Source organism: Melanotaenia boesemani, chromosome 12, assembly GCF_017639745.1.
Source record: "Melanotaenia boesemani isolate fMelBoe1 chromosome 12, fMelBoe1.pri, whole genome shotgun sequence".
Taxonomy (NCBI): Eukaryota; Metazoa; Chordata; class Actinopteri; order Atheriniformes; family Melanotaeniidae; genus Melanotaenia; species Melanotaenia boesemani.
Genome location: NC_055693.1, coordinates 6,885,713 through 6,908,586, shown reverse-complemented (window position 1 = coordinate 6,908,586; position 22,874 = coordinate 6,885,713). Strand labels below are relative to the sequence as shown.

At 40.1% G+C, this 22,874-nt stretch overlaps 3 protein-coding genes across 3 annotated transcripts; all 3 read left to right on the top strand.

Annotated features, from left to right (window-relative positions):
• The first annotated feature begins 6,224 nt into the window (after positions 1 to 6,224).
• LOC121650585 (olfactory receptor 5AC1-like) lies at positions 6,225 to 7,151 on the top strand. The gene has a single exon (XM_042002151.1). It carries the CDS (start codon positions 6,225 to 6,227, stop codon positions 7,149 to 7,151), a length of 927 nt encoding a protein of 308 aa, XP_041858085.1.
• Positions 7,152 to 14,094: 6,943 nt separating this feature from the next.
• LOC121650593 (olfactory receptor 11A1-like) lies at positions 14,095 to 15,039 on the top strand. The gene has a single exon (XM_042002160.1). It carries the CDS (start codon positions 14,095 to 14,097, stop codon positions 15,037 to 15,039), a length of 945 nt encoding a protein of 314 aa, XP_041858094.1.
• Positions 15,040 to 21,929: 6,890 nt separating this feature from the next.
• On the top strand, positions 21,930 to 22,874 carry LOC121650583 (olfactory receptor 5AC2-like). The gene has a single exon (XM_042002148.1). The coding sequence runs from the start codon at positions 21,930 to 21,932 to the stop codon at positions 22,872 to 22,874; it is 945 nt and encodes a 314-aa protein (XP_041858082.1).

The following is a 22,874-nucleotide window of genomic DNA, read 5'->3' as shown; positions in this document are numbered from 1 at the left end:
CAGATCAAAAGCAAATATAAAGCAGTTTAAAAACTGTGAACAGTCAAAAGTGAAAAAAAAAAACACACACACTGAGATCATCTGTTTTTTCCCTTTAGTAGTTCCTATTAAACCTATTAAAAACTACTGACACAGTTATGATTGGGGACTCTATAGGCGAATCTTTGTTTACATCTTTTTGCGCATGCGCGTGTGGTTGGGTGGCAAGAAGACCTGTTGAGATGGCGGAACCTGCTAGCATAAACAAGAAAGTAAGCGGGCGAAATCCAAATTATATAAGTACGCTAAGCTCCGAAGACCAGAGGAGGTTTAGAGAGAAACTAAAAATTTGTGTTGCAGACAAAATCGAACAAATACAAAGCCCATATGAAATCTGGGATGACGAAAAATACTGGTCTGACTCACCTGCATCTTGGCCACAGATGTGCTAGGGAGATATTTATTCTTATTTAGTTGAAAGCCCTGGACCCTTCACCCACGAGAGGTTAAAAGCTTTTAAAAGCCTCGAAGCTTATAACTATTTTGTTTCAAGAAAGGTTGGGCCAATCTTTTCGGTGAAACAAAAATCAGTGGTCGTGCTCAAAGCGGAGGTCAGACCCGGCCAAGCAGTGTCACAGCGTGATTCGCATCTTCCGTGGGTGATCGCCCAAGAAAACGGTGAAATAATCACATGTCACTGCGACTGCAAAGCCGGGTAAGGCTTTATTTATCAGTGCCTTTGAATTTTTCATTTTAAATCTAATGACTGTTTTTCAATTTTATTGGTCCTGTTAACTATAATTTAAATGGCGTTTGGTCTATCGTGAAAAACGATAATAACATCTTACAAAATTTTTCTTTCAAATCCAGTCTAGGAGAAACATGCAGTCATGTAGCAGCTTTAATGTTTAAAATAGAAACAGCGGTCAGGATAGCACTCACAACAGCTGCGTGTACCAGTGAGGCTTGCAGGTATCAAAGCACGTATCATAGCACGTAACCATTTCCTTCTTTTTTCGGGGTCTTTTTCGGTGGGAATGCGGAAAAACTTTTTGTTGGGCCCCCAACGAGCCGTACAGCCAATCACACAACACGAGTGAACCATGTAGTAGATCGCCCTCAAACTCCAAACGCAAAGAAATCCAGCTAACAGATGCAGCTTCTTGCCACCCAATACCGTGATGCAATGCGGCAAAAGGTAAACACTGACGTCACAAAAGATTCGCCTATAACACAGCATGTGAGAAAGACGGAAAATCTAACATTTTTTGATACATCAGTCAGGGAACTGACAGCGATCTTGCCGACAATTCTGTCTTCACATCCAGATGGTATGAAGATTATTGTCCACACGGGGTCTTTTGATATTATGAGGAGGAAAACTGGCTCAGAGATCCTGAAGAAAGACTTTTCTCTGCTGTTGGAGAGATTGTGTCAGTATGGAGCAAATCATATTAACATTTCAGGCCACTGACCTTTTTCAGGAGACTTCTTGGTCTGAACACATGGTTATCAAATGAATGTATCGCCCATGGGATAAATTTCATTGATAACTTCAATATCCTTTGGAACTGTAAGGAGCAACTCAGACCTGATGGTGTGCATCCAAATCTAACTGGATGCAGATTACTTGGTGCACACTTGCGTCATGCTGTTGGGATGGCAAACCCAAACATGAGGGTACAGATAAGAACGAAGGACACAGCAGAGGGAATCAACTCCCAGCTTCCCCCCTCTCCAGACCCTCTTCTCCACATCACCCAAGGTCTTTAAAGGATGTTTCTATCCCGGTCTGGACCCCAGTGACCACCATCTACCAAGAAATACAGGGCTCCCCCTCCTCATCCTTCTCTTAGATCATCTGTCCTGGCAGAGCAGAGCACGGGAGGAGGTGCAGGAGGTTCCCAGAGCAGCAGCAGAATTCACAACAAAGACAACACACCACGGTGCGTTCATGGTCCTTGCTGTAGTTTTGCTACTACTGACAGCTGTTCTGAGATCAAGCCTGGACCCAGTAGAATTCCTGTGTTAGTTAAATAAGGAATCGAACACGGTCAGCTTGTGGGGTGAATCGATCTAATCTGTTAACTGTACCTTGTATTACTCAGAATACAACAGAGGCCAGAGTAAACTTCATAAAGCTGCTGTACTTAATGTTAGATCTCTGTCCAACAAGTCACTTAGTTAATGACTTCATCATTTCTCACAGTTTAGATTTTCTTTTTCTGACAGAAACATTGTTAACAGAAGACACAAGTGCTACAGTTCTTCATGAAACAACACGACCTCATTTTAGTTTTATGAATAAATGTCGAAACGGGAGGAAAGGGGGAGGAGAAGCTGCCTTATTTAAAGATTCATTCCAGTGTAAAGAGATTTCATTTGCTGATTTTACTTCTTTCAAATATCTTAGTTTAATTTTAAGGGGCGTTTCTAAAATCCTATTTCTAATCATCTACAGACGTCCAGGACACTGTGCAAATTTTATTGATGAATTTTCTGAATTATTGTCGGTTATCTCTACTGATTTTAACTATTTCATCTTAACTGGGGATTTTAACATTCACATAGATAACATGACGGATGGTAATGTCAAGGAATTTTCTTCCATATTGGATGTTTGGTTTGTGGCAACATGTAAAAGAACCGACCCACATTTAAGGTCACATTCTGGACCTGGTTATTTCAAAGGGTGTTGATATTTCTTCTGTTGTGGTCACTGACTTGGCCTTGTCTGATCATTTCTGTATTTTGTTTGATTTACTGATCACTCAGAATGTCCAACCAACCTGCTCCTCGGTTAGGAAGAGGTACATTAATGAAAGAACAAGTGCTAACTTTGTGGAGGCCATAGCCATGTTACCAACAACCAGAGCAGAGTCAGTTGATGGACTCCTGGATCATTTCAGTCTGAAAGTCTTGAATGTCATGGATGTTGTTGCACTGATAAGAGTCAAGAGCACTTTGATCAAACAGAAAACACCATGGAGAAACCCCACTGTGGTCACCAACCTAAAGAGAGAATGCAAAAAACTGAGCGGAAATGGCAGAAAAATAAACTTCAAATTCACTATGAGCTGTACAAACAAAGCCTGCGTAACTATAACAATGAGCTGTGCAAGGCTAGAGAGCTGCATTTATCTGAAATAATTAACAGGAATGTCAACAATTCTCGCACTCTGTTTGCTATGATTGAAAAACTTACAAATCCTCCTATACAGATAAACCCAGAGCTCCTTTCCACTGACAAATGCAACCAATTTGCAAACTTTTTTAGCCAAAAAATTAAAACAATTAGACAAAATATTAACACCACACAGTCAAAGAAGAAAATTACTCTGTGTTTAAAACCTGGAATTATTTCTGATGTTATGTCACAATTTAATATGGTAAATTTAAAAACCCTAAAAGAAATCATTTGGCACGTGAAATCAAAAACATGCACTCTGGACATGATACCATCCAACTTCTTAAAAACAGTTTTTACCTCACTAGAAAGTGATCTCCTACTGATAGTTAACAGCTCACTGGCATCAGGCATTTTTCCCTAAGTCACTAAAGATGGCTGCTGTTAAGCCACTCCTAAAGAAAAGGACTCTAGACGCCTCTATAATGAACAGCTATAGACCTGTCTCTAACCTCTCTTTTATTTCCAAGATTACTGAGAAAGTTGTATTTAACCAGCTTCATGACTTTTTAAATGAAAGTGGAGATCTTGATAAATTTCAGTCCAGCTTCACAGCACTGAAACAGCTCTGGTCAAAGTGTTAAATGACATTAGGTTGAATACTGATTCTGGTCTAGCATCAGTCCTGGTCCTGCTGGATCTCAGTGCTGCTTTTGATACTGTAGATCACAGAATCCTGTTGCACAGGCTGGAAAACTGGGTTGGACTTTCTGGAGTGGTTCTTAACTGGTTCAGGTCCTATTTAGAAGGCCGAAGTTATTTTGTTATGATCTGCAGCTATGAATCCGAGCGAATGGCCATGACCCCCAGGGGTCAGTCCTTGGACCTCTTCTGTTCAACTTGTATATGCTTCCTTTGGGTCAAATATTACAGAACTATAGCCTTAATTATCAAAGTTATGCAGATGATACACAACTTTATGTGTCTTTGTCACCAGATGACTGCAGTCCAATAGAATTATTGTGTCAGTGTCTGGAGCAAATAAACACCTGGATGAAGGAGAATTTTCTACAATTAAATAAAGACAAAACTGAGATTATTCTGTTTGGTGGCAAAGAGGGTTAGCAATGGTGAAAACCTGGAGACTCGGGCTCTTAAAATCACCAACCAAGTTTGTAACCTTGGACTGTTGACAGACTCAGTCCTGACTTTCAGCAGCCACATCAAATCTTCACTAAGAAGCTTTTTACCAGCTCAGAAACATCAACAAACATAAACAAGACCAAGAGAAACTCATCCATCCATGCAGTCATCTCCAGTAGGCTGGATTACTGTAATGGTCTTTTAACAGAACTTCCTACAAAGAGCATTAAACATCTGCAGCTCATACAAAACGCAGCTGCTAGAGTTTTAACCAGGACTAAGAGATCTGAACACATCACATCAGTTTTGAAATTTCTACACTGGCTTCCAGTCAGTCACAGCATAGATTTTAAAACCCTTCTGATTGTTTATAAATCCCAGAATGGGATCCAGACTAAACATGGAGAAGCATCATTTAGATAGTATTCTGCAAACAAGTGGAGCAAACTGCCAGTGGAGATTAAACTTTCAAATGTAGACATTTTTAAATCCAGGTTAAATACATTTCTTTTCTCACGCACCTATGCATGAAATCTGCTTGGTAACTTTTTAACTTATCTTGCTTTTAATCATTTTAATGTAATTTATGATTTTATTTTGATTCTTGCTATGTATTGCTGCCTTTTACTATTTCTTAATATCTGTAATGCTTTTGTTTTATGTAAAGCACTTTGAATTGTCCTGTACATGAAATGTGCTATACAAATAAACTACCTTACTTTGCCTTACTATGCCAAAATTCCACATCTACAAGTTTTGGTTATTCATGGAAACAACCCCTCTTTACCTAAAAATGGCTGTGTAGATCACTGAGAAGGTCTACAGCCACTCCTCATTATTTTACATTGTGTCAGGAACACAAGGAATGGGTGCACTGAATATTAAAATGTGCAAATACAAACATGAACACAGTCTCTAAAGTAAAAACAGTTTGTGACATGTTTTTGAACCGAGACCCTACGTCGACTCAGAAAGAACACTTGGCAAGATCTCAAAGTAGTAATTTTATTTCTCAGACAATAGAAGCAAAAATAAAGTCCTCAGAGAATCAAAAGAGCTAAGACAGGCAGCAGTCCTGGGCAGTCAGACCTCCAGGAGAATATGAGAAGTTGGAAACCATCTGGCACCGAATGAATTTCACTCACAACATGTTCTCTAAAATTTAACAAACCCAACTTACAGGAGCATGCTAATGCAGTTAAAACTCGAGTTCATCGTTGGGTGTATTTAAGTCAACAATCACATGGACAGAATGTGATAGCAGTCAATGGTGGACAGGCCCGACCGTGTACATAGTTAATGAAGTGGTGCTGATGTGCCAAAGGATTCCTGGTTTGTGAAACCTATGACAAAGTACAACTTAACAAAATGCTCCAAAGCCATCATTTTAAAGTTCCTCTTCTATTGTTGCAAAATTGTCTTTATTTTTGTAATTTAAGAGTTTTTTTCCTCATAAAATTAAGACTTTATTCTTGCAATATTATAACTTCATTCTCAAAGTCTGTGAAAAAATAATTTTCTTAATTTGGCCCTAATAGTCTGTAGTTAAGAGATAGGAAGTCTGTGATCTGTTTTTTTTTTTTTTTTTTTAATAAGTCAAAGTTTCTGCACACATGTGAAACAGTGTAAATGTTGCAAAATACTTTGGCTGATGCAGTAAGTTCATATGATTGTATAATTGTCTTGTAATGTATTAGAGGTTGAACACTGACGTATCAGACCTCCAGAGAGGATATGTCTGGAGGCTTATTACAGGCTTAAAGCAGAAGGATAAAAACCTTCCACAGTCTCAAACTATTTATTTTGTACATTCTGTAGACACGAAAAGAGCAAATGTACCACGTGCATTTCAAGTTCAGGTAAATAGATAGGACATTCTGCACAGGTTGGATGCTAATGTAATTTCTAATGTAATATTTAATAACATACATTTATTTGTCTGGTTTGTGGTTGTATTTAGTTTTTAAAGACATTAATGGAATCAAATGTTACTTACATTGTTTTAGATGGATATGTGGAACTTAGCAAATATAAATATGTTTATTTTTTTATTATGTTTATTTCCTATATTCTAATCATCTGCTGTAATTTGACAATTGTGTACCTGATCTGGATTCACAAAAACCTCCACGAGCCCATGTACATCTTTATTGCAGCTTTGTTGCTTAACTGTGTTCTTTACAGCACGAGTATTTATCCAAAGCTTCTGATTGACTTTTTATCTGACAACCCGGTCATATCATATCCAGCCTGTCTCTTCCAGTTTTTTATATTTTACTTCATAGGCCCTTCAGAATTCTTTCTCTTAGTAGCCATGGCCTATGATAGATATGTGTCGATATGCAAACCCCTGCAATATCCAAATATCATGACAAAAAACACTATAATTATATTCCTTGGTGTAGCTTGGTTTGTACCTGCTTTGCATTCTGTTATCCCAATAATTGTGCTAAACAATGCTAAAGTTAAACTCTGTCATTTTAAATTACAAGGAATATTTTGTAACAATGCAATTTACACACTTCAGTGTGAAAGACCAAGATCGATCGCTATATATGGTATATTTGCTATATTAGATGTTGTCATGCTTCCTATTTTCTTCATTGTTTGCTCATATGCAAAAATACTGATCATAGCCTATCGAAGTTGTAAGGAGGTGAGGAAAAAAGCAGCTGAGACCTGTTTACCCCACCTGCTGGTTTTATTCAGTCTGACTTGTTTGAGTGTGTATGATATAATCATTGTTCGTATAGAATCAGATTTTCCAAAAACAGCACGGCTGATCATGACACTACAGATATTTTTGTATCATCCTTTGTTCAATCCATTCATATATGGGTTCAAAATGAAAGAAATCTATAAACATCTAAAACGGTTGCTCTGTAGAGTCAAAATAAACTGATGCATTAACAAATGTGCAGTTTGTAATCCATCCTTATTGAGCCTTGAATAAGGAAAACCAGCTCCCCCCCTTTTATTTCATTTTAATGTCCAGATTTTATCTTACACCAGACTTTAATCCAGTTTACTAATGATTCTTTGATATCATGGCTTCCATATTGGTACACATATGCATGTATGTTAAATCTTTTTGAGGTGTTTAATTTCCTTACTTTGCATATACTGTAATACATTTGATGCAATTTATTTTAAATTTTCATTTAATTTAGCATGTCCAGATTAAAATGGAATAAAATAAAGGTGTTGGTCAGCTGGTCTGACAAAAAATAAACTATATATTGTATCATTTGTGTTTTATTGATATTCACAATCATCTATCAGCAGTGTTTTTGTAGTTGCAAAGAACATGCTGTAACAACCTACATCAAATCAAAGCTTAGCAAGGCTGTATGCAGCAGGTTAGCGATGACTGATTTTTGATGACTTACATGGCTTTAGATGTATCAAATATAGTAGATTATCTTTAATGTAATTCCACATTTACCACAAAAATAAAATAGTCTTTCTAAGATTAATAAAATAATATTAATTACATCAAATACTATCCAATTTTGACAAAAAAAAAAATACGACAATAAGATAAGTTACTGACGCAATCTGTCGGTATTTATAATTATATAAATTAAATCTATTTTCCATCACTGCTATACTTTATTTATATTGTGGAAATTATGTTGAATATGTGTGTGAAATCATGTGTCTACAGCATTTAGGGCAGTTTTGGAGTTAAAACTGTTTAAAATCTGTCCTTGTTTAATTGTCCTGACCTGCCCGCCTCAGTATTGTTGTTCAGACAGAGAGTGTTGCATAGGACTCCATCATATGATATATAGATGTGGCCATTGACAAGTGTGGACAATACACATTAATGTCCAGGCACCACAGAAGCCACAGTAATAAATCTTTGTTTATTAATTTGAACACCATTTAAAGGCTGTTCCTCCTTTACAATTATGTTGATTTCCATAAATAAAGAACAATATAAGATATCAAACTACATATTAAAAGTAATATTCAGTAAGACTTGCTTCATAATAATCATGAAAATCAAAAACAAACAAACAAAAAAACTACATGCAACGTCATAGGACATGTTCAATGATGCGTTTTTTAAAGTGTACTGGGAGCTCAGTCAACTTTTGCATTGTTACCAAGCGGCAACCTCCAGCGATGAAAGGTGAAGCCTATGCAGAAGTGCAAATAAACTGTAGTTCACCCCTCATGGTTCCAAATCAAAGCAAATCCCCATAGACTCCCATGTTAAAAAGACCAACTTCACAGTAGAAATAAACACGTTTAAAGCCTGGCACAAAAATCCATTTTAGGATTAACAGGTCAAGTTTACCTTCATGACAACTGTGACAAGGGTGAATTTTTTTCTAACTCATCCATTTGGATGTTATTTATTCTTGAAATTCGGCATAACTAGGGGCGTGTCCTTTTGATTGACAGGTATCCAAAATCCATGGCAAGAAGGGAGAGTGTAGCACAAATGCGGTTTTTAGCCAGCTAACAGTGTGCCTTAGCTTCAGTCCACCTACCTTTATTAGCCGGTTAACTCACATTAGATCTGAGGCTGTCCACCCTACTCCCGAACCCCTCGTTCACTACATAGGGCTGTACTATAGCACATTACACACACTAGTTTCCTCCCGGTTGGACTATTGTAATGCGCTATACTCAGGTTTAGGTCTGAAGTTGCTCAGTCGTCTCCAGCTGGTCCAAAACTCTGCAGCAAGACTTTTAACAGGCACTAAAAAGCATGAACACATCACCCCTATCTTAGCTTCCCTACACTGGTTACCAATCAATTTTAGAATTGATTTTAAAATCTTATTAATTACTTTTAAAACCCTCCATGGTGTAGCCCCCACCTATATTTGTGACATGCTCTCCCCCTATGTCCCGGGTCAGTGCCTGCGCTCCTCAGGTCAGAGCCTTCTGACTGTGCCCCCTTCCCGTCTCCTCACTAGAGGAGACCGGGCCTATTCAGTCAGAGCTCCTAAACTTTGGAACTCTCTGCCTGAGGAGCTCAGGGCAGCCAACACTGTAAGCACTTTTAAAACTAAACTTAAAACTTACTTTTATAGAATGGCTTTCTTAATGTGAATTTGTTTTTATTAATTAATTTTATTGTCTCTTTTGAATTCATGTTTTATTGTTTTACCTTTGTGTATGTGTTCTTGCTGTGAAGCACTTTGTAACTTTGTTTCAAAAAGTGCTATACAAATAAAGTTATTATTATTATTACATAATGCACTCATTCTCTTGGGGATTCGGACACGAAGCTGCCTATTTTTTCCTCGCCGCAGACCACGTGACTACCAGCTGTCACCACGGCAAACACAATGCGTGTCAAGATGTCATTCCAAATCTAATCCAAAGTTGTGTGTAAATATTTTTATTTTTATTCCTTATGTTGTATTTTATTCTTTGTTGCTTATCTATTCAATAAAAACTGTTTTTTCGCCTCCTTGCGCTATATTGAGCTTCTGCCCGCAATACATTGTGGTCTCTCTGGACATTCGGACATCCCTACTAAATGATGTGGCCCCTGTAGGGCACTATGTAGGGAGTAGGGTGCACATTCCGACACAGCCTGAGTTGGCTCAGTTAGCTCTTAGCTACAGGCAGCTCGAAGTTTGATAGATGTCTATCATCCACCCCCACGCTCACAGCCTCCTGCTCAGCTCTGCCTTTGCTCATTTTTGTATTGTTTGGGAGCTACGGCAGGCACGACGCTGCCAAGATGGCGACAGTAGGAACCACCCAACAAGCTTCACTACGGTGACGGTAACCCATGCACTTCTGAAATACAATATACGAAAAATCTGTGTCTACATTCACCAGTCCATTATTGGCTGTGTTTTGGAGTACATACATGCATGGTGATGTCATTTCCTGTTATTTTCGAAACATCTGGTCTTTGTTGAACATAGTGGCACCTGTGGTTTTAGTGTTAGCTGCTAATTTGAAAGGTAATAAGCTTCTAAATACTCTACAGGTGAATGTATTACTTCATTTATACTCTATGACAACACTGCTTCTGTCTTTTTAACGGAGGATGTTGAAAAGACGGAAGCAATGTTGCTCTTTGCACATGGGCAGATGTAAAAAGACGAAATAAATCAGATATACAGGTCTACATCCAGGAAGTCATTGGAATATTGGGGGGAAATTTATGTGTTAATCTGATTTCTCATAATCCAATAATGGCAGTTATGTGATAAAGGATATCAGACTTTTCTGTCTACAGTCACTCAAATTATCAGATAACTTCAGTAATCAGGTAATGAGATTTTTGGTGTGCATGTAAACAGACTCACTGTCACAGCTCAGATTTGAAGAACTGAAGCAGGCAATCTGTTGTGATGACATGCTAACCTGGCCTAGGTGACTGAAGTTCTCCAGGTTAACAGCCATTGAGCCACTGTGAGTGATGTGGGCACATCAGCTGCATTTTCTTTTCAGTCTAGGTATTGATATGACAATTGATGAGCAACTCCTGTTGTTCCAAGACAGAAGAAGTTTTGAGAACATACACTGCGAAAGCCAGCTAAATGACATGAAAATCTGGCCAGCATGTGATAAGACCTCATATACCTGGAGAAAGGATCCATACCCCAGCATGCAGGAGTGTTATACAGAGGTGGGTCAGGGCCAGAAGTTGATATTCCAGCTGATGGACAATCACGTGACAATTTCTTAACCAGTTACCATCTAGATGTGGATTAAATCAAGCAAAACACTGCCATCGTCAGCACTATATGAAAGTGTTGTGTCTCGCGCACCATCTATGTCTGCGTCACCACCGTAGGCCCTGCGTAGGTTCACAGAGGCTCGACACACACCTCTTCCACACCTGACGTGCACCCCTGCTACGCAGATGGTTATGCGAAGGTACTCCCTTGTGATTGGTCAGTTGGGGATCACGTGTTGCCGGATATCTTGATCTTCTCACAGAATTTGTGTGGTAACCACCGTTTTTAAAAACAATAACCAGTGGATCAAGTTGATGAGCAGCTGATCGAATTATTTCTTTGTTTTCTTCCACAAGCTAATACAGACACTGAACCATACTGGACACCATTGTTGTTTTAAAACAGAAAATACCTACTGAACTGAAGTAAACTTTCAAAAGAACTCTGACCTGGTGAGTTTACCGGCCAGTACCACCCCTGCTGGAAAAACAACATGACACCAAAGCAACGTGCACCCCCTACGCTCAAGGGCAAGAGAAAACTCACCAGCGTCAGCCACGCCATAACCAATCACATGCAGACACCACGCAAGTATAAATCCGCCTTTATACAGACATGGGTCAGGGCCAGAAGTTGATACTCCAGCTGATGGAGGAACTGCAGGGACAATCACCTGTGAAATTTTCTTAACCAATTTCCTACTAGATGTAGATCAACTCAAGAAAAACACTGCCATGGTCAGCACTATACGAAAAAACAAGAGGGAACTTTCCCTTGTCAAGCCAAAACAAGCTAACTACTGGCTAGCTTGCTGCTGATGTTCATTGTACTTTTGAAAGTGTTTTTATGGTTTTGTGGCTTGAATAGAATGTATTATTTGCACTTCGGTAGGACTGAAGTACCTGAAGTATCTTTTCATCGGCAGAATACAACATCTATCTCTGCAGACAAGCACTGATTCAGTTGTGGCTTCTGTGTTTGTATGTGAGTTATGATGTGATTAACATCAACCCACCTGCTGGAACTCAGCATCACTGATCCACTGGGTTGTTGCTGTCACTATGTGTACCATCAAGCTTTCTATCTGGTCGGCTCTCATCTGTTGCTCTGCCAGCATCCCGTGTTAGGCCTATTCCGAAATACAGCTGCTGAGCTTCTTTGGCTCTGCTGGCACCTTCCTATACCTCTACTACTAGTGCTACACCACCACCCGGACAATGCTTTCCCCACTCGTCGAAGACACATCCATCATGGGTCATGCAGAAATTTCCTTCACACCAACTCCAAAGCAATAAAATCCTTCTGGTCCACTTATCGTTACCCTTGCAGAAACTTTGGTTGGGCTGTTGATAGACGTGCATTAGCCAGCCTTTTGTTCTGTGCAGTATAATGTTGTGCTATGTTGAGCAGTATTGTGTTATATCGTGTTGTGGTCTGTGAGGCACTGCCTACTTGGTGATAGGAGTCCAGGGACTTGGACTGTGGAAAAAATTTCTTCTCTGCAGCTTGGTCGGCTAACGCTGCTGTTTTTGCGGATTTGTCTCTCTTTCTGGAGATGCAATAATAATGCTACTTTGGTGCTTAGGGGGTTAATATTAATACAGTGCTCGAGAACCTGCAATAAACCAGTGATCATCACTAATGCTAGCAGCATCATCATGACATCTAAAAGACTACTGTAATCATGTGACACTACAGACAGGGAGGTAATACGCAGTGGTCGGTTTTAAAAGTATTATATTGCCTAAAACTTTTAGAAGTGAAAACAAATTTCATATTTTGTGTACACACAATGTTGTAAGGATACTCAAAGTATTAAATCTGATATCTTCGAAAACGGCTGACTGAGCTCTCCCCTACTCCCCCTTCTTTATCGAACCACACTGACTGTAAGATCAAGTCTGTACATTACCTAGTGTGCATGGATGTGGATGAGTTGTCTCGGCCTGGGGCTTGTTTCTTTTTGGGTGGGTGGGTAAGATGTTCTGATGGGTTGGGAACTAAGCTGGGGCCAGAAAAATTGGAACTACATACAGAAATTACCAATTTCCATGCTTAGGAGAAATTATGGTCTTCATAAAAAGTACCTGCCCATATGATACTAATTTAGCACATTTGGTGGTACTGGTTACTATCTCTAGAGTGGAATCTCTGCACAGGAGAGGTCTCACTGCAGACCTCTCCTGGTCTGAGAACACCACAGCACTAGTCAAGAAGGCAGAGCAATGGCTACACTTCCTGGTGGTGCTCAGGAAGGAACATTTGAACACACAGCTGCTGGTGACCTTTTACTGCTCCACCAATGAGAGCCTGCTGACCTATGCTGTCACGGTGTGGCACTGAAGCTGACAAGGAGAGACTACAGAGGGTGGTAAACACAGCACAGAGGATCATCGGCTGCCCTCTCCCCTCCCTGTCTGACATCCATAACTCCCGTTATCTCAACAGGGCCAGAAACATAATGAAGGACTCCACTCACCCCGGTTTTCACCTCTTTGGCCTGTTGCCCTCTGGCAGACGCTCTAGGTCCATACGGTCCAGAACAAACATACTCAGAGACAGCCTCTTTCCCAAAACTGTTACTACACTAAAACTTGCACTAATGTCATGCACTGATGCTCCTGCGCTGATCACTTTGTATATCATTAAATACATTCAGACTACTTCACCCAGTACTTGCACAGACCCACATACTACCTCAGACTGTTGTAATAATACCAAATAGGTGTCATAACACTTACTCATACACGTGCAATTCATTTATCATGAGTCTTGAGTACTTTTTATAGCTGCTGTTCATATTGTGTTTTGCATGTAACCCAGCAAACAAAGTAAACTCAGCAGAAAAGCACCAAGATGATGAAAAGTTGCAAGTTAATGTACAAAATCACATAGGATTAATTAAAAGTTGTCAAAGTGTCACTTTGAGCCTCCAAGTTTTCATGAGAAGGTTTAATTAGTTCCCTGGAGAATAAAGTGATCTAATAAAAACATTTAATCATAATCAAACCTTTCCCTTTATGTATTTTGGAGGTGAATATATTTTGAATGCAGTTAATACTTCAGTGCAGGCTGTTTGGTTTTCACGCAAAAGGTGAAAATATTTTTTCATTATCCATGTTGTTCATATTGACTTTGCAGTCTCTGTGTTTTATTATTGAACAGTTAGTTTAGGAAGCATTAATGGAAAATAGTACATCACTTAATGTAACAACTTATATTATAACCTTTGATGGGTATGTAGACTTGCACAAATTCAGTTATCTTTATTTTGTATTGACATTGACAGTGTATATTTTAATAATCTTCAGTAATGTCACCATTGTGTATCTTATCTCAGCACACCAGAGTCTCCATGAGCCAATGTATGTTTTCATTGCAGCTTTGCTTCTAAACACTGTTTTGTCCAGCACTAACATCTACCCAAAAATGCTTATAGATTTTTTGTCTGATAAACAGGTCATATCGTATTCAGCTTGTCTCTTCCAGTTTTTTTTATTTTATTCTTTGGGTGGTTCAGAATTCTTTATTTTGGCTGCCATGGCCTACGACAGGTACGTGTCTATATGCAAACCCCTGCAATATCCAAATATCATGACAAACACTACTATTATTATTTGCCTGTGTTTAGCTTGGTTTGTACCTGTTTTACAAACTACAACCTCATTAATTCTGTTACATAAGACTCAAGTTAAACTCTGTAACTTTGATGTAAAAGGAATATTTTGTAACAATGCAATTTACACACTTCACTGTTCAAGACCAAGATCAGTTACTATATTGGGTGTATTGGCTGTAGTAGATAGTGTAATACTTCCTCTACTTTTCATTGTTTTTACATACACAAAAATACTGATCATAGCCTATCGAAGTTGCAAGGAGGTGAGGAAGAAAGCAGCTGAGACATGTTTACCCCACCTGCTGGTTTTATTCAGTCTGACTTTTTTGAGTGCATATGATATCGTCATTGTTAGAATAGAATCAGATGTTCCAAAAATGGTACAGATGATCATGACATTGCAGATATTTTTGTATCATCCTTTGTTTAATCCAATAATATATGGGCTGAAAATGAAAGAAATCTATAAACATCTAAAACAGCTGCTCTGTCAACTCAAAATCATCTAATGCATTAACACACTGACTGCAAACATGCATTTTATATCCACCATTATCAGAACCTGAATGTTCAGTTTGTTTTGTTTTTGTTTTTTTTTGTTACTGTTATGACTTCAGTTTGCACAATTTAATCTTATTCAGTGATTTTGTTGACATAATTGGCTCAAGTTCAGCTTAAATAAAACGAAGCTATTGTTCTATCAAACTAAATAATCTGATACATTTACCCATTAAGTAGAAATAGTTTTTATCTAACATTATTAAGACATGTTTAGACAAATGTTGTTTTTTTCTGTTTCGTATTACCAGGTATGATGTTGTTCGCTGTTTAATCCTGTTTGCAAGTGATTCTTTTTGGCAATATTTGCTGAACGCATATATGAAGTGCATGCGAGCAATAAAAATAGTCAGTTAATAGTTTGAAGATAATGCATTTTTCATGGTGTATTTTACAACAGTGTTTCTCAGTCCAGGTCCCCAGGACCCACTGCTCTGCCAGTCTAAGTTTTTCCTACTTCAACACACCTGTTTCAGATTACATAAACCTCAGCAAGTTCTTTGCAAGCCTTTCAACGGACCATTCATTTCATTCAGGTGTGTTAAAGTAGGGTTACCTGAGAGAAACACTGTTCTGACCAAGAGAAAATTATTACTTTCACGTTAGATCTAAACCCTCAAATCCTATGCACACTGACAAAACAGGATCAAAATGAAATACTGTGTTGGTCAGCTGGTCTGACACAATTGACATTTAGAAATATAACAAAACAATACTCTTTTTGTCATCTATTTTCTGTTATTCATTTTTTTCTTCAGTAATGCAAATAATGGGAAAATTCAGAGGCTGTGTGAGTCAAGATAATGGTGACAAAAGGCCAATTTATGTTTTATGCTAAGGACACATACAGGGCTTTCTGTCCCTCTTCTGCACCATTTAGATGCACAATTAGGTTTATTTTTAAGGCTATTGCACATGCATACACTAATGGAGCAGTACCACTGGAAACCTTGGGGGCAGTGTTGAGTGGTTCAGTAGCTGATGTGTGTCCAGTGAAAGGGACAAAGAAGGCAAAACATATTTAATGGCTGCACAGACCACTGTCATCTACTGCACTCCCCCTTTTTTTTATCTCCATTTATGAGAATGTACATTATTATGATCTCATCCACTGTAGCAAGGTTTGCAAATGTCTGAAACTTAATGTTAACCTCTAAACTTTGTACTGCCCTCTGGTGGATGCTTTGCTTAACAACCATGCCAAATTATAAAACTCATGGGCCCTGATCTATTAACGCTTTGCGTGTACTAAAACAGGTGCAGACGGCTTTGCTCCGCTAAAATCGGCCCAAGCTTATCTATCAAAGCCGCAAACATGGAACTGCGTCAGTTATCCTGGCAAAACTGCGCCGCTCTCCACTTTGCGTTTCTGAAGCTACTGCATATGCATTATGGGCGTTCCGGCCAGAAAGTGCACATTAGTGGGAGGAGACTATGCAAATAAATCTGGTTTGCGCAGCAGTGGGATTCATGTAGCCCGCAAATAGTTTGCGGTGTTTATGTTTGCTCTAAAAATAGCGTTTCTGAAAAGCAGGTGCTAATTGGCACAACAGTATATGCGCAATGGCTGCAGTAATAATTTTAAGGAGGAGGTACAGACACCATGAAAGGCGACTAAGATAATGCATTTTTTTCTATTATATTAATATATTTAGAATGCCAGAGAAGAGGATTGTGGAGACGATCCAGCGTTGCAATATTAGAATTGCTGGATAAGTTTAAAGACTTTATCATGCCTGTCTTTTATTATTATTATTATTATTATTATTATTATTATTATTTCTTTATAGCTTTTAAACCTTTATTATTTCTTATTTGTTCCTTGCATGTTTTTATATGTACAATACCTTGGTTCCTAAAGGTTGTTGTTAGTGTGCCTTATAAATAAATTGAACTTGAATATGAAACTATATTGCAGCCCTTCTGGTGATATTTAAATTCTTCCCCTCTAGCTCAGCTAGATTTTTGTTTGCCTCCTCCACTAATATTTCGACTTCAGTTGGCTCGAACTTCATTTTACGTTTTCGTCCACCTGGCTCTCCGGATCCCTCCATGACGAAGCAACAGCGCCGCTAAATCCTCATTTAAATACTGCTGTTTGCTCCGCAAATGATAACAGGAGCAGTCTTAATAGATCAGGCGCTAATCGTAGAAACATAACCAGAGCAAAACTGCGCAGCAAATGTTAAATAGCGCAGCAGTTTTGCCCTCGTCATAACTCAGCCCCATGGAGTATAAAAGCAGTGATGTAAATGCTAGAAAATGTCAATAAAAGGCATAAGAATGAAGGACTGTGCACAGACAGAAAGAAGCAAGTTAAAGACCTGAAAAAGTACCTAACAGTATGCCAAAAAGAATTTAGGCAAGGCAAATTTATTTATATAGCACATTTCATGTACAAGACAATTCAAAGTGCTTTACATAAAACACTACAACAGGGTGCAAAAAGCAATACAAGTGCATTAAAAAAACAAAGATTAAAAGAAATAAAATTAATTAAATAAAAACAGAAAGAACAGGCTAAAATAAAATAGATAAAATGCAAGAAATAAAGTTCCAGTGTGGGGGAAGATGGTATTAAAACATGATCAAGTTTAAAGATTCCAGCTTAAAAGAATCGGGTGGAGAGCTAGACTTCTACATAAAAACGTCTGAAATGCAGCAGTAGACAGTTGGGCCTTTAACTTGGATTTAAATAAAGTGAGTGTTTCAGCTGATTTGAGGCTTTCTGGGAGTTTGTTCCAGACATGTGGAGCATAGCAGCTGAATGCAGCTTCTCCATGTCTGGTTCTGACTTTGGGAACTGATACGAAACTGGATCCAGATGACCTGAGAGTTCTGGTAGGTTCATATTGGGTCAAGAGTTCACTGATGTATTTTGGTCTTAAACCATTCAAATCAAAATCAAACTTTATTTATAAAGCACTTTTCACGCCACAGGCAGCACAAAGTGCTTTACATAATTAAAATCACTTATGCATAATAAAAATAAAACAAGCCTTTACATACATCAAAGTAGAATTACATAACAATAAAAAAACTCATTAAAATATTTCACAGTTACACGCACACACATGTATAGACACACACCAAGCAGCCCCCAACCACTCTTTAAAAAAAAGTGACTCTCTAAATTCGGTCTCTGAACTGAATGTTGGCATAAAACATGTGAGAAAACAAGCAGGGGATCATGGGGATCCATCCACACCAGGGCCCAGTCCACCCATATCCAACAGCGGCACGGCCCAGCTATCCATCCTCCTGCCAGATATGACACAGACGAGGAGCCGATGCAGTTGGAACAGGCCAAGCTGTCAGCAGCAGAACGGCAGCAGCAGAAGGAGAAGGGCCTGTGCATGTACTGTGGGGAGGGGAGTCACCTCCTGCCTGGCTGTCCCATGTCTCCGTGGCCAAAGAGGATAAAGGAGGTCTGCCTTCTGCCAACCCCAGGGTGAGTGTTACACCTCCCACATGCAGCTCTGATCAATTTGTTGTTCCAGTAGAAGTACGTGCTGGTAATGTGAGTTTCCCTGTCTCAGCCCTAGTTGACTTGGGGGCCGCCGGCAAACTCACCTCCCCTGTGTTGGCTCATCAACTTCATTTTTCTCTCCACCTGCTTCCCAGTCCCATCGCTGTCCGTACCATCGACAGAACACCCATCAGCGGGGTCTCGGTCACCCATTTTATTGTCCCCATTGAGCTGACGATAGGGGCTTATCAGGGGCAACTCTCCTTCGTTATTCCATAATCTCACCACCTCCTGTTTCTGGGTTTACTCTGGCTTGTGGCAAATGATCCCGTCATCCACTGGAAGGACAGAGACGTGAGATTTCCCTCCTTATCACCTGGCATCTCATTCCTGGCACTGTGGTGTGCTTCCAAAGCGATTGAGAGCCCCTCCACAGCAGTAGATCCCTCTATTCGGGGGTCTTTAAGGACCTGACAGCGGTATTGAGCAAGACCAGAGCCACACCATGGCCGCCACATCACTCATGGGATTGTGCCATTGACCTCCTGCCCGGCACCTTTCCCCCTCGGAGTTGGATCTATCCCCTCACCCAGACGGAACAGCGGGCAATGGAGACTTATGTAGAGGAGGCCCTTAAACAAAAGTTCATCCGCCCGTCCTCACCTGCAGCAGCAGGATTCTTCTTCGTCAATAAAAAATAGACGGTGGTCTCCGTCTGTGCATAGACTATCGGGGACTGAATGATATCACAATGAAGTACCACTATCCCCTCCCTCTAGTACCTAGTGCTCTGGATCAGCTTTGGAGGGCCACTATCTTCACCAAGTTGGATCTCCGCAGTGCCTACAACCTTGTGCGCATCAGAGAGCGGGACGAATGGAAGACAGCATTCAGCACCCATGCAGGCCACTTCGAGTACTGTGTCATGCCCTACGGGCTGGCTAATGCTCCCTCAGTATTCCAAAGCATGATTAACAACATCTAATGAGACATGCTGGGTAAATATGTCATCGCTTACATTGATGACGTTCTCATCTACTCCAAAACCAGGTCCCGGCATGTTCGGCAGGTATTGGAGCGGCTGCTGGCCCATCAGCTGTATGTAAAGGTGGAAAAATGTGAGTTTCATCAGCCCACCATCTCCTTCCTGGGGTACATCATCAGTCCTGAGGGGGTAAGAATGGATGAGGTTAAGGTTGATGCAGTTACCTCCCGGCCACTTCTCCGGTCTGTGAAGGACCTCCAGCGGTCCCTTGGGTTTGCTAACTTTTACTGCCACTTCATCCGAGGCTTCAGTACCGTGGCATCCCCTCTCACTCCTATGCTCAAAGGCAAAACGAAAACCCTGGCGTGGACACAGGCAGCTAAGGAGGCTTTCGAGGACCTTAAACATCGCTTTACCACCGCGCCTGTCCTGCATCTTCCCAATCCCGATCTGGCCTTTGTGGTGGAGGTGGATGCTAGTGACACCAGCGTGCGGGCTGTTCTCTCACAACGCTCAGGTGAGCCGCCTAAACTCCATATGTGCGCTAACTTTTCCAGAAAGCTTACGCCAGCGGAGCGCAATTATGACGTGGGGGATCGCGAACTGCTGGCTGTGAAGCTGGCTTTTGAGAAGTGGAGGCACTGACTTGAGGGAGTGCTCCATCCGTTTAAAGTCCTTACGGATCATTGTAACCTGGAATATCTCCATACTGCCAAACGGGTGAATCCACATTAGGTAAGGTGGGCACTGTTCTTTTCACGCTTTAACCTTTCCATTTACTACAGACCCGGAAGCCGCAATACAAAGGCAGATGCATTGTTCCGCAGAGATGGTCTGAGTGTGGAAGCCATGGAGCCAACTGTCTGCCTCTTTAGTGACCCCATCATCTGGGACCTGGATGCCGATATCAACTGGGATGTGAGACAGACTCCTGCACCTCTGGAATGTCCATCCCACTGGAAGTTCATCCCTCAGAGCCTCCGTGATAGAGTGATCAGGTGGGCTCACACAGCAACTTCCTCCAGCATCTGGGAGCAAAGCGCACAGTGGACCTGCTTGCCCAGAGGTACTAGTGGCCCCGCCTGGCTGAGGATGTCCTTCAGTACGTTCGCTCCTGTTCTCTGTGTGCTACTATCAAATACCCTCGTCAACCACCAGCGGGAAAACTCATGCCGCTGCCGGTCCGACAGAGATCATGGTCCCACATAGCCATTGATTTCCTGACCAAGGACCAACCAGGGGCTGGAAAGGATGGTGCGGTTCCACTGTTCCCGGAACCAACACAACTGGTCCTGGTTCCTGCCATGGGCGGAGTATGCCCAGAATTCCCTCAAGAACGCCTCAACGGGTCTGATGCCCTTCCAGTGTGTGCTGGGGCATCAGCCCCCTTTGAGCCCATGGAATCCAGACCTGGCAGAGGTTCAGGCTGTGGACGACTGGTTTCGCTGGGCTGAACGTGTCTGGGAGGCCACGCATGTCCAACTGAACAGGGCAATATGTCATCAGAAAATCCAGGCACTTTTAGGCCCCCACCTTCCAGCCCGGTGTTCGTGCCTGGCTGTCCACCAGGGACCTCCGTCTCCGTCTTCCCTGCAGGAAACGGAGCCCGCACTTCATTGGTCCCTTCAAGGTCCTTCAGAGGGTCAATGAGGTGACGTATACGCTTCAGCTGCCCTCGCACTTCCACATCTCACCTTTACAAGTGTGTAAAGAAACTCAAAGTATTAAATCTGATATGTTGACTGGCAGTTATCGAAGTTTTGACTTGAGAGTATCACTACCGCCATCCCTGGCCCTGACATTTTAGTAAACCTACTACCAATGTATTGGTCTTCAACTAGTCAATTGTGTATTTGACTAGTTGAAGTTTTATCTTCTCTGGAAGCTATAAATTTGCTGAAAAATTGGAACTACTTACATAAAATACCAATTTGCATACTTAGGAGAAATTGCTGTCTTCATAAAAAGTACCTGCATACATATGATACTAATTTAGCACATTTGGTAGTACTGGTTACTATTTAACCCAATAAACAACGTAAACTAAGCAGAAAAGCACCAGAATGATGAAAAGTTGCAATATACAAGATGCAAGGGTTAATTAAAAGTTGTCAAACTAAAGTGTCACTTTGAGCCTCCAAGTTTTCATGAGAAGGTTTAATTAGTTCCCTGGAGAATAAAGCGATCTAACAAAAACATTTCATCATAATCAAACCTTCCCCTTTATGTATTTTGGAGATAAGCATATACTGAATGTAGGTTATGCTTTAGTGGAGGTTGTTTGGTTTTCATGCAAAAGGTGAAAATCTTTTTTATTATCCATGTTGTTCATATTGACTTTGCAGTCTCTGTGTTTTATTATTGAACAGTTAGTTTAGGAAACATTAATGGAAAATAGTACATCACTTAATGTAACAACTTATATTATAACCTTTGATGGGTTTGTAGACTTGCACAAATTCAGATATCTTTATTTTGTATTGACATTGACAGTGTATATTTTAATAATCTTCAGTAATGTCACCATTGTGTATCTTATCTCAACACGACAGAGTCTCCATGAGCCAATGTATGTTTTCATTGCAGCTTTGCTTCTGAACTCTGTTTTGTCCAGCACTAATATCTACCCAAAAATGCTTATAGACTTTTTGTCTGATAAACCGGTCATATCGTATTCAGCTTGTCTCTTCCAGTTTTTTTTATTTTATTCTTTGGCTGGTTCAGAATTCTTTATTTTGGCTGCCATGGCCTATGACAGGTACGTGTCTATATGCAAACCCCTGCAATATCCAAATATAGTGACAAACACTACTATTGTCATTTACTTGGGTTTAGCTTGGTTTGTACCTGTTTTACATTCTACGACTGCATTAACTCTGATACATAAGGCTCAAGTTAAACTCTGTAACTTTGATGTAAAAGGAATATTTTGTAACAATGCAATTTACACACTTCACTGTACAAGACCAGGATCACTTACTGTATTTGGTATATTGGCTGTGGTAGATAGTATAATACTTCCTCTACTCTTCATTGTTTTTACATACACAAAAATACTGATCATATCCTATCGAAGTTGCAAGGAGGTGAGGAAAAAAGCAGCTGAAACCTGTTTACCCCACCTGGTGGTTTTATTCAGTCTGACTTGTTTGAGTGTGTATGATATCGTCATTGTTAGAATAGAATCAGATTTTCCAAAAACAGCAAGGTTGATCATGACATTGCAGATATTTTTGTATCATCCTTTGTTCAATCCAATAATATATGGGCTGAAAATGAAAAAAATCTATAAACATCTAAAGCTGCTGTTCTGTCAAGCAAAAATCATCTGA

Bases quoted from the DNA above. Each gene is read 5' to 3' on its own strand.
- LOC121650583 (XM_042002148.1), top strand. From the start codon at position 21,930: ATGGAAAATAGTACATCACTTAATGTAACAACTTATATTATAACCTTT.
- LOC121650585 (XM_042002151.1), top strand. From the start codon at position 6,225: ATGGAATCAAATGTTACTTACATTGTTTTAGATGGATATGTGGAACTT.
- LOC121650593 (XM_042002160.1), top strand. From the start codon at position 14,095: ATGGAAAATAGTACATCACTTAATGTAACAACTTATATTATAACCTTT.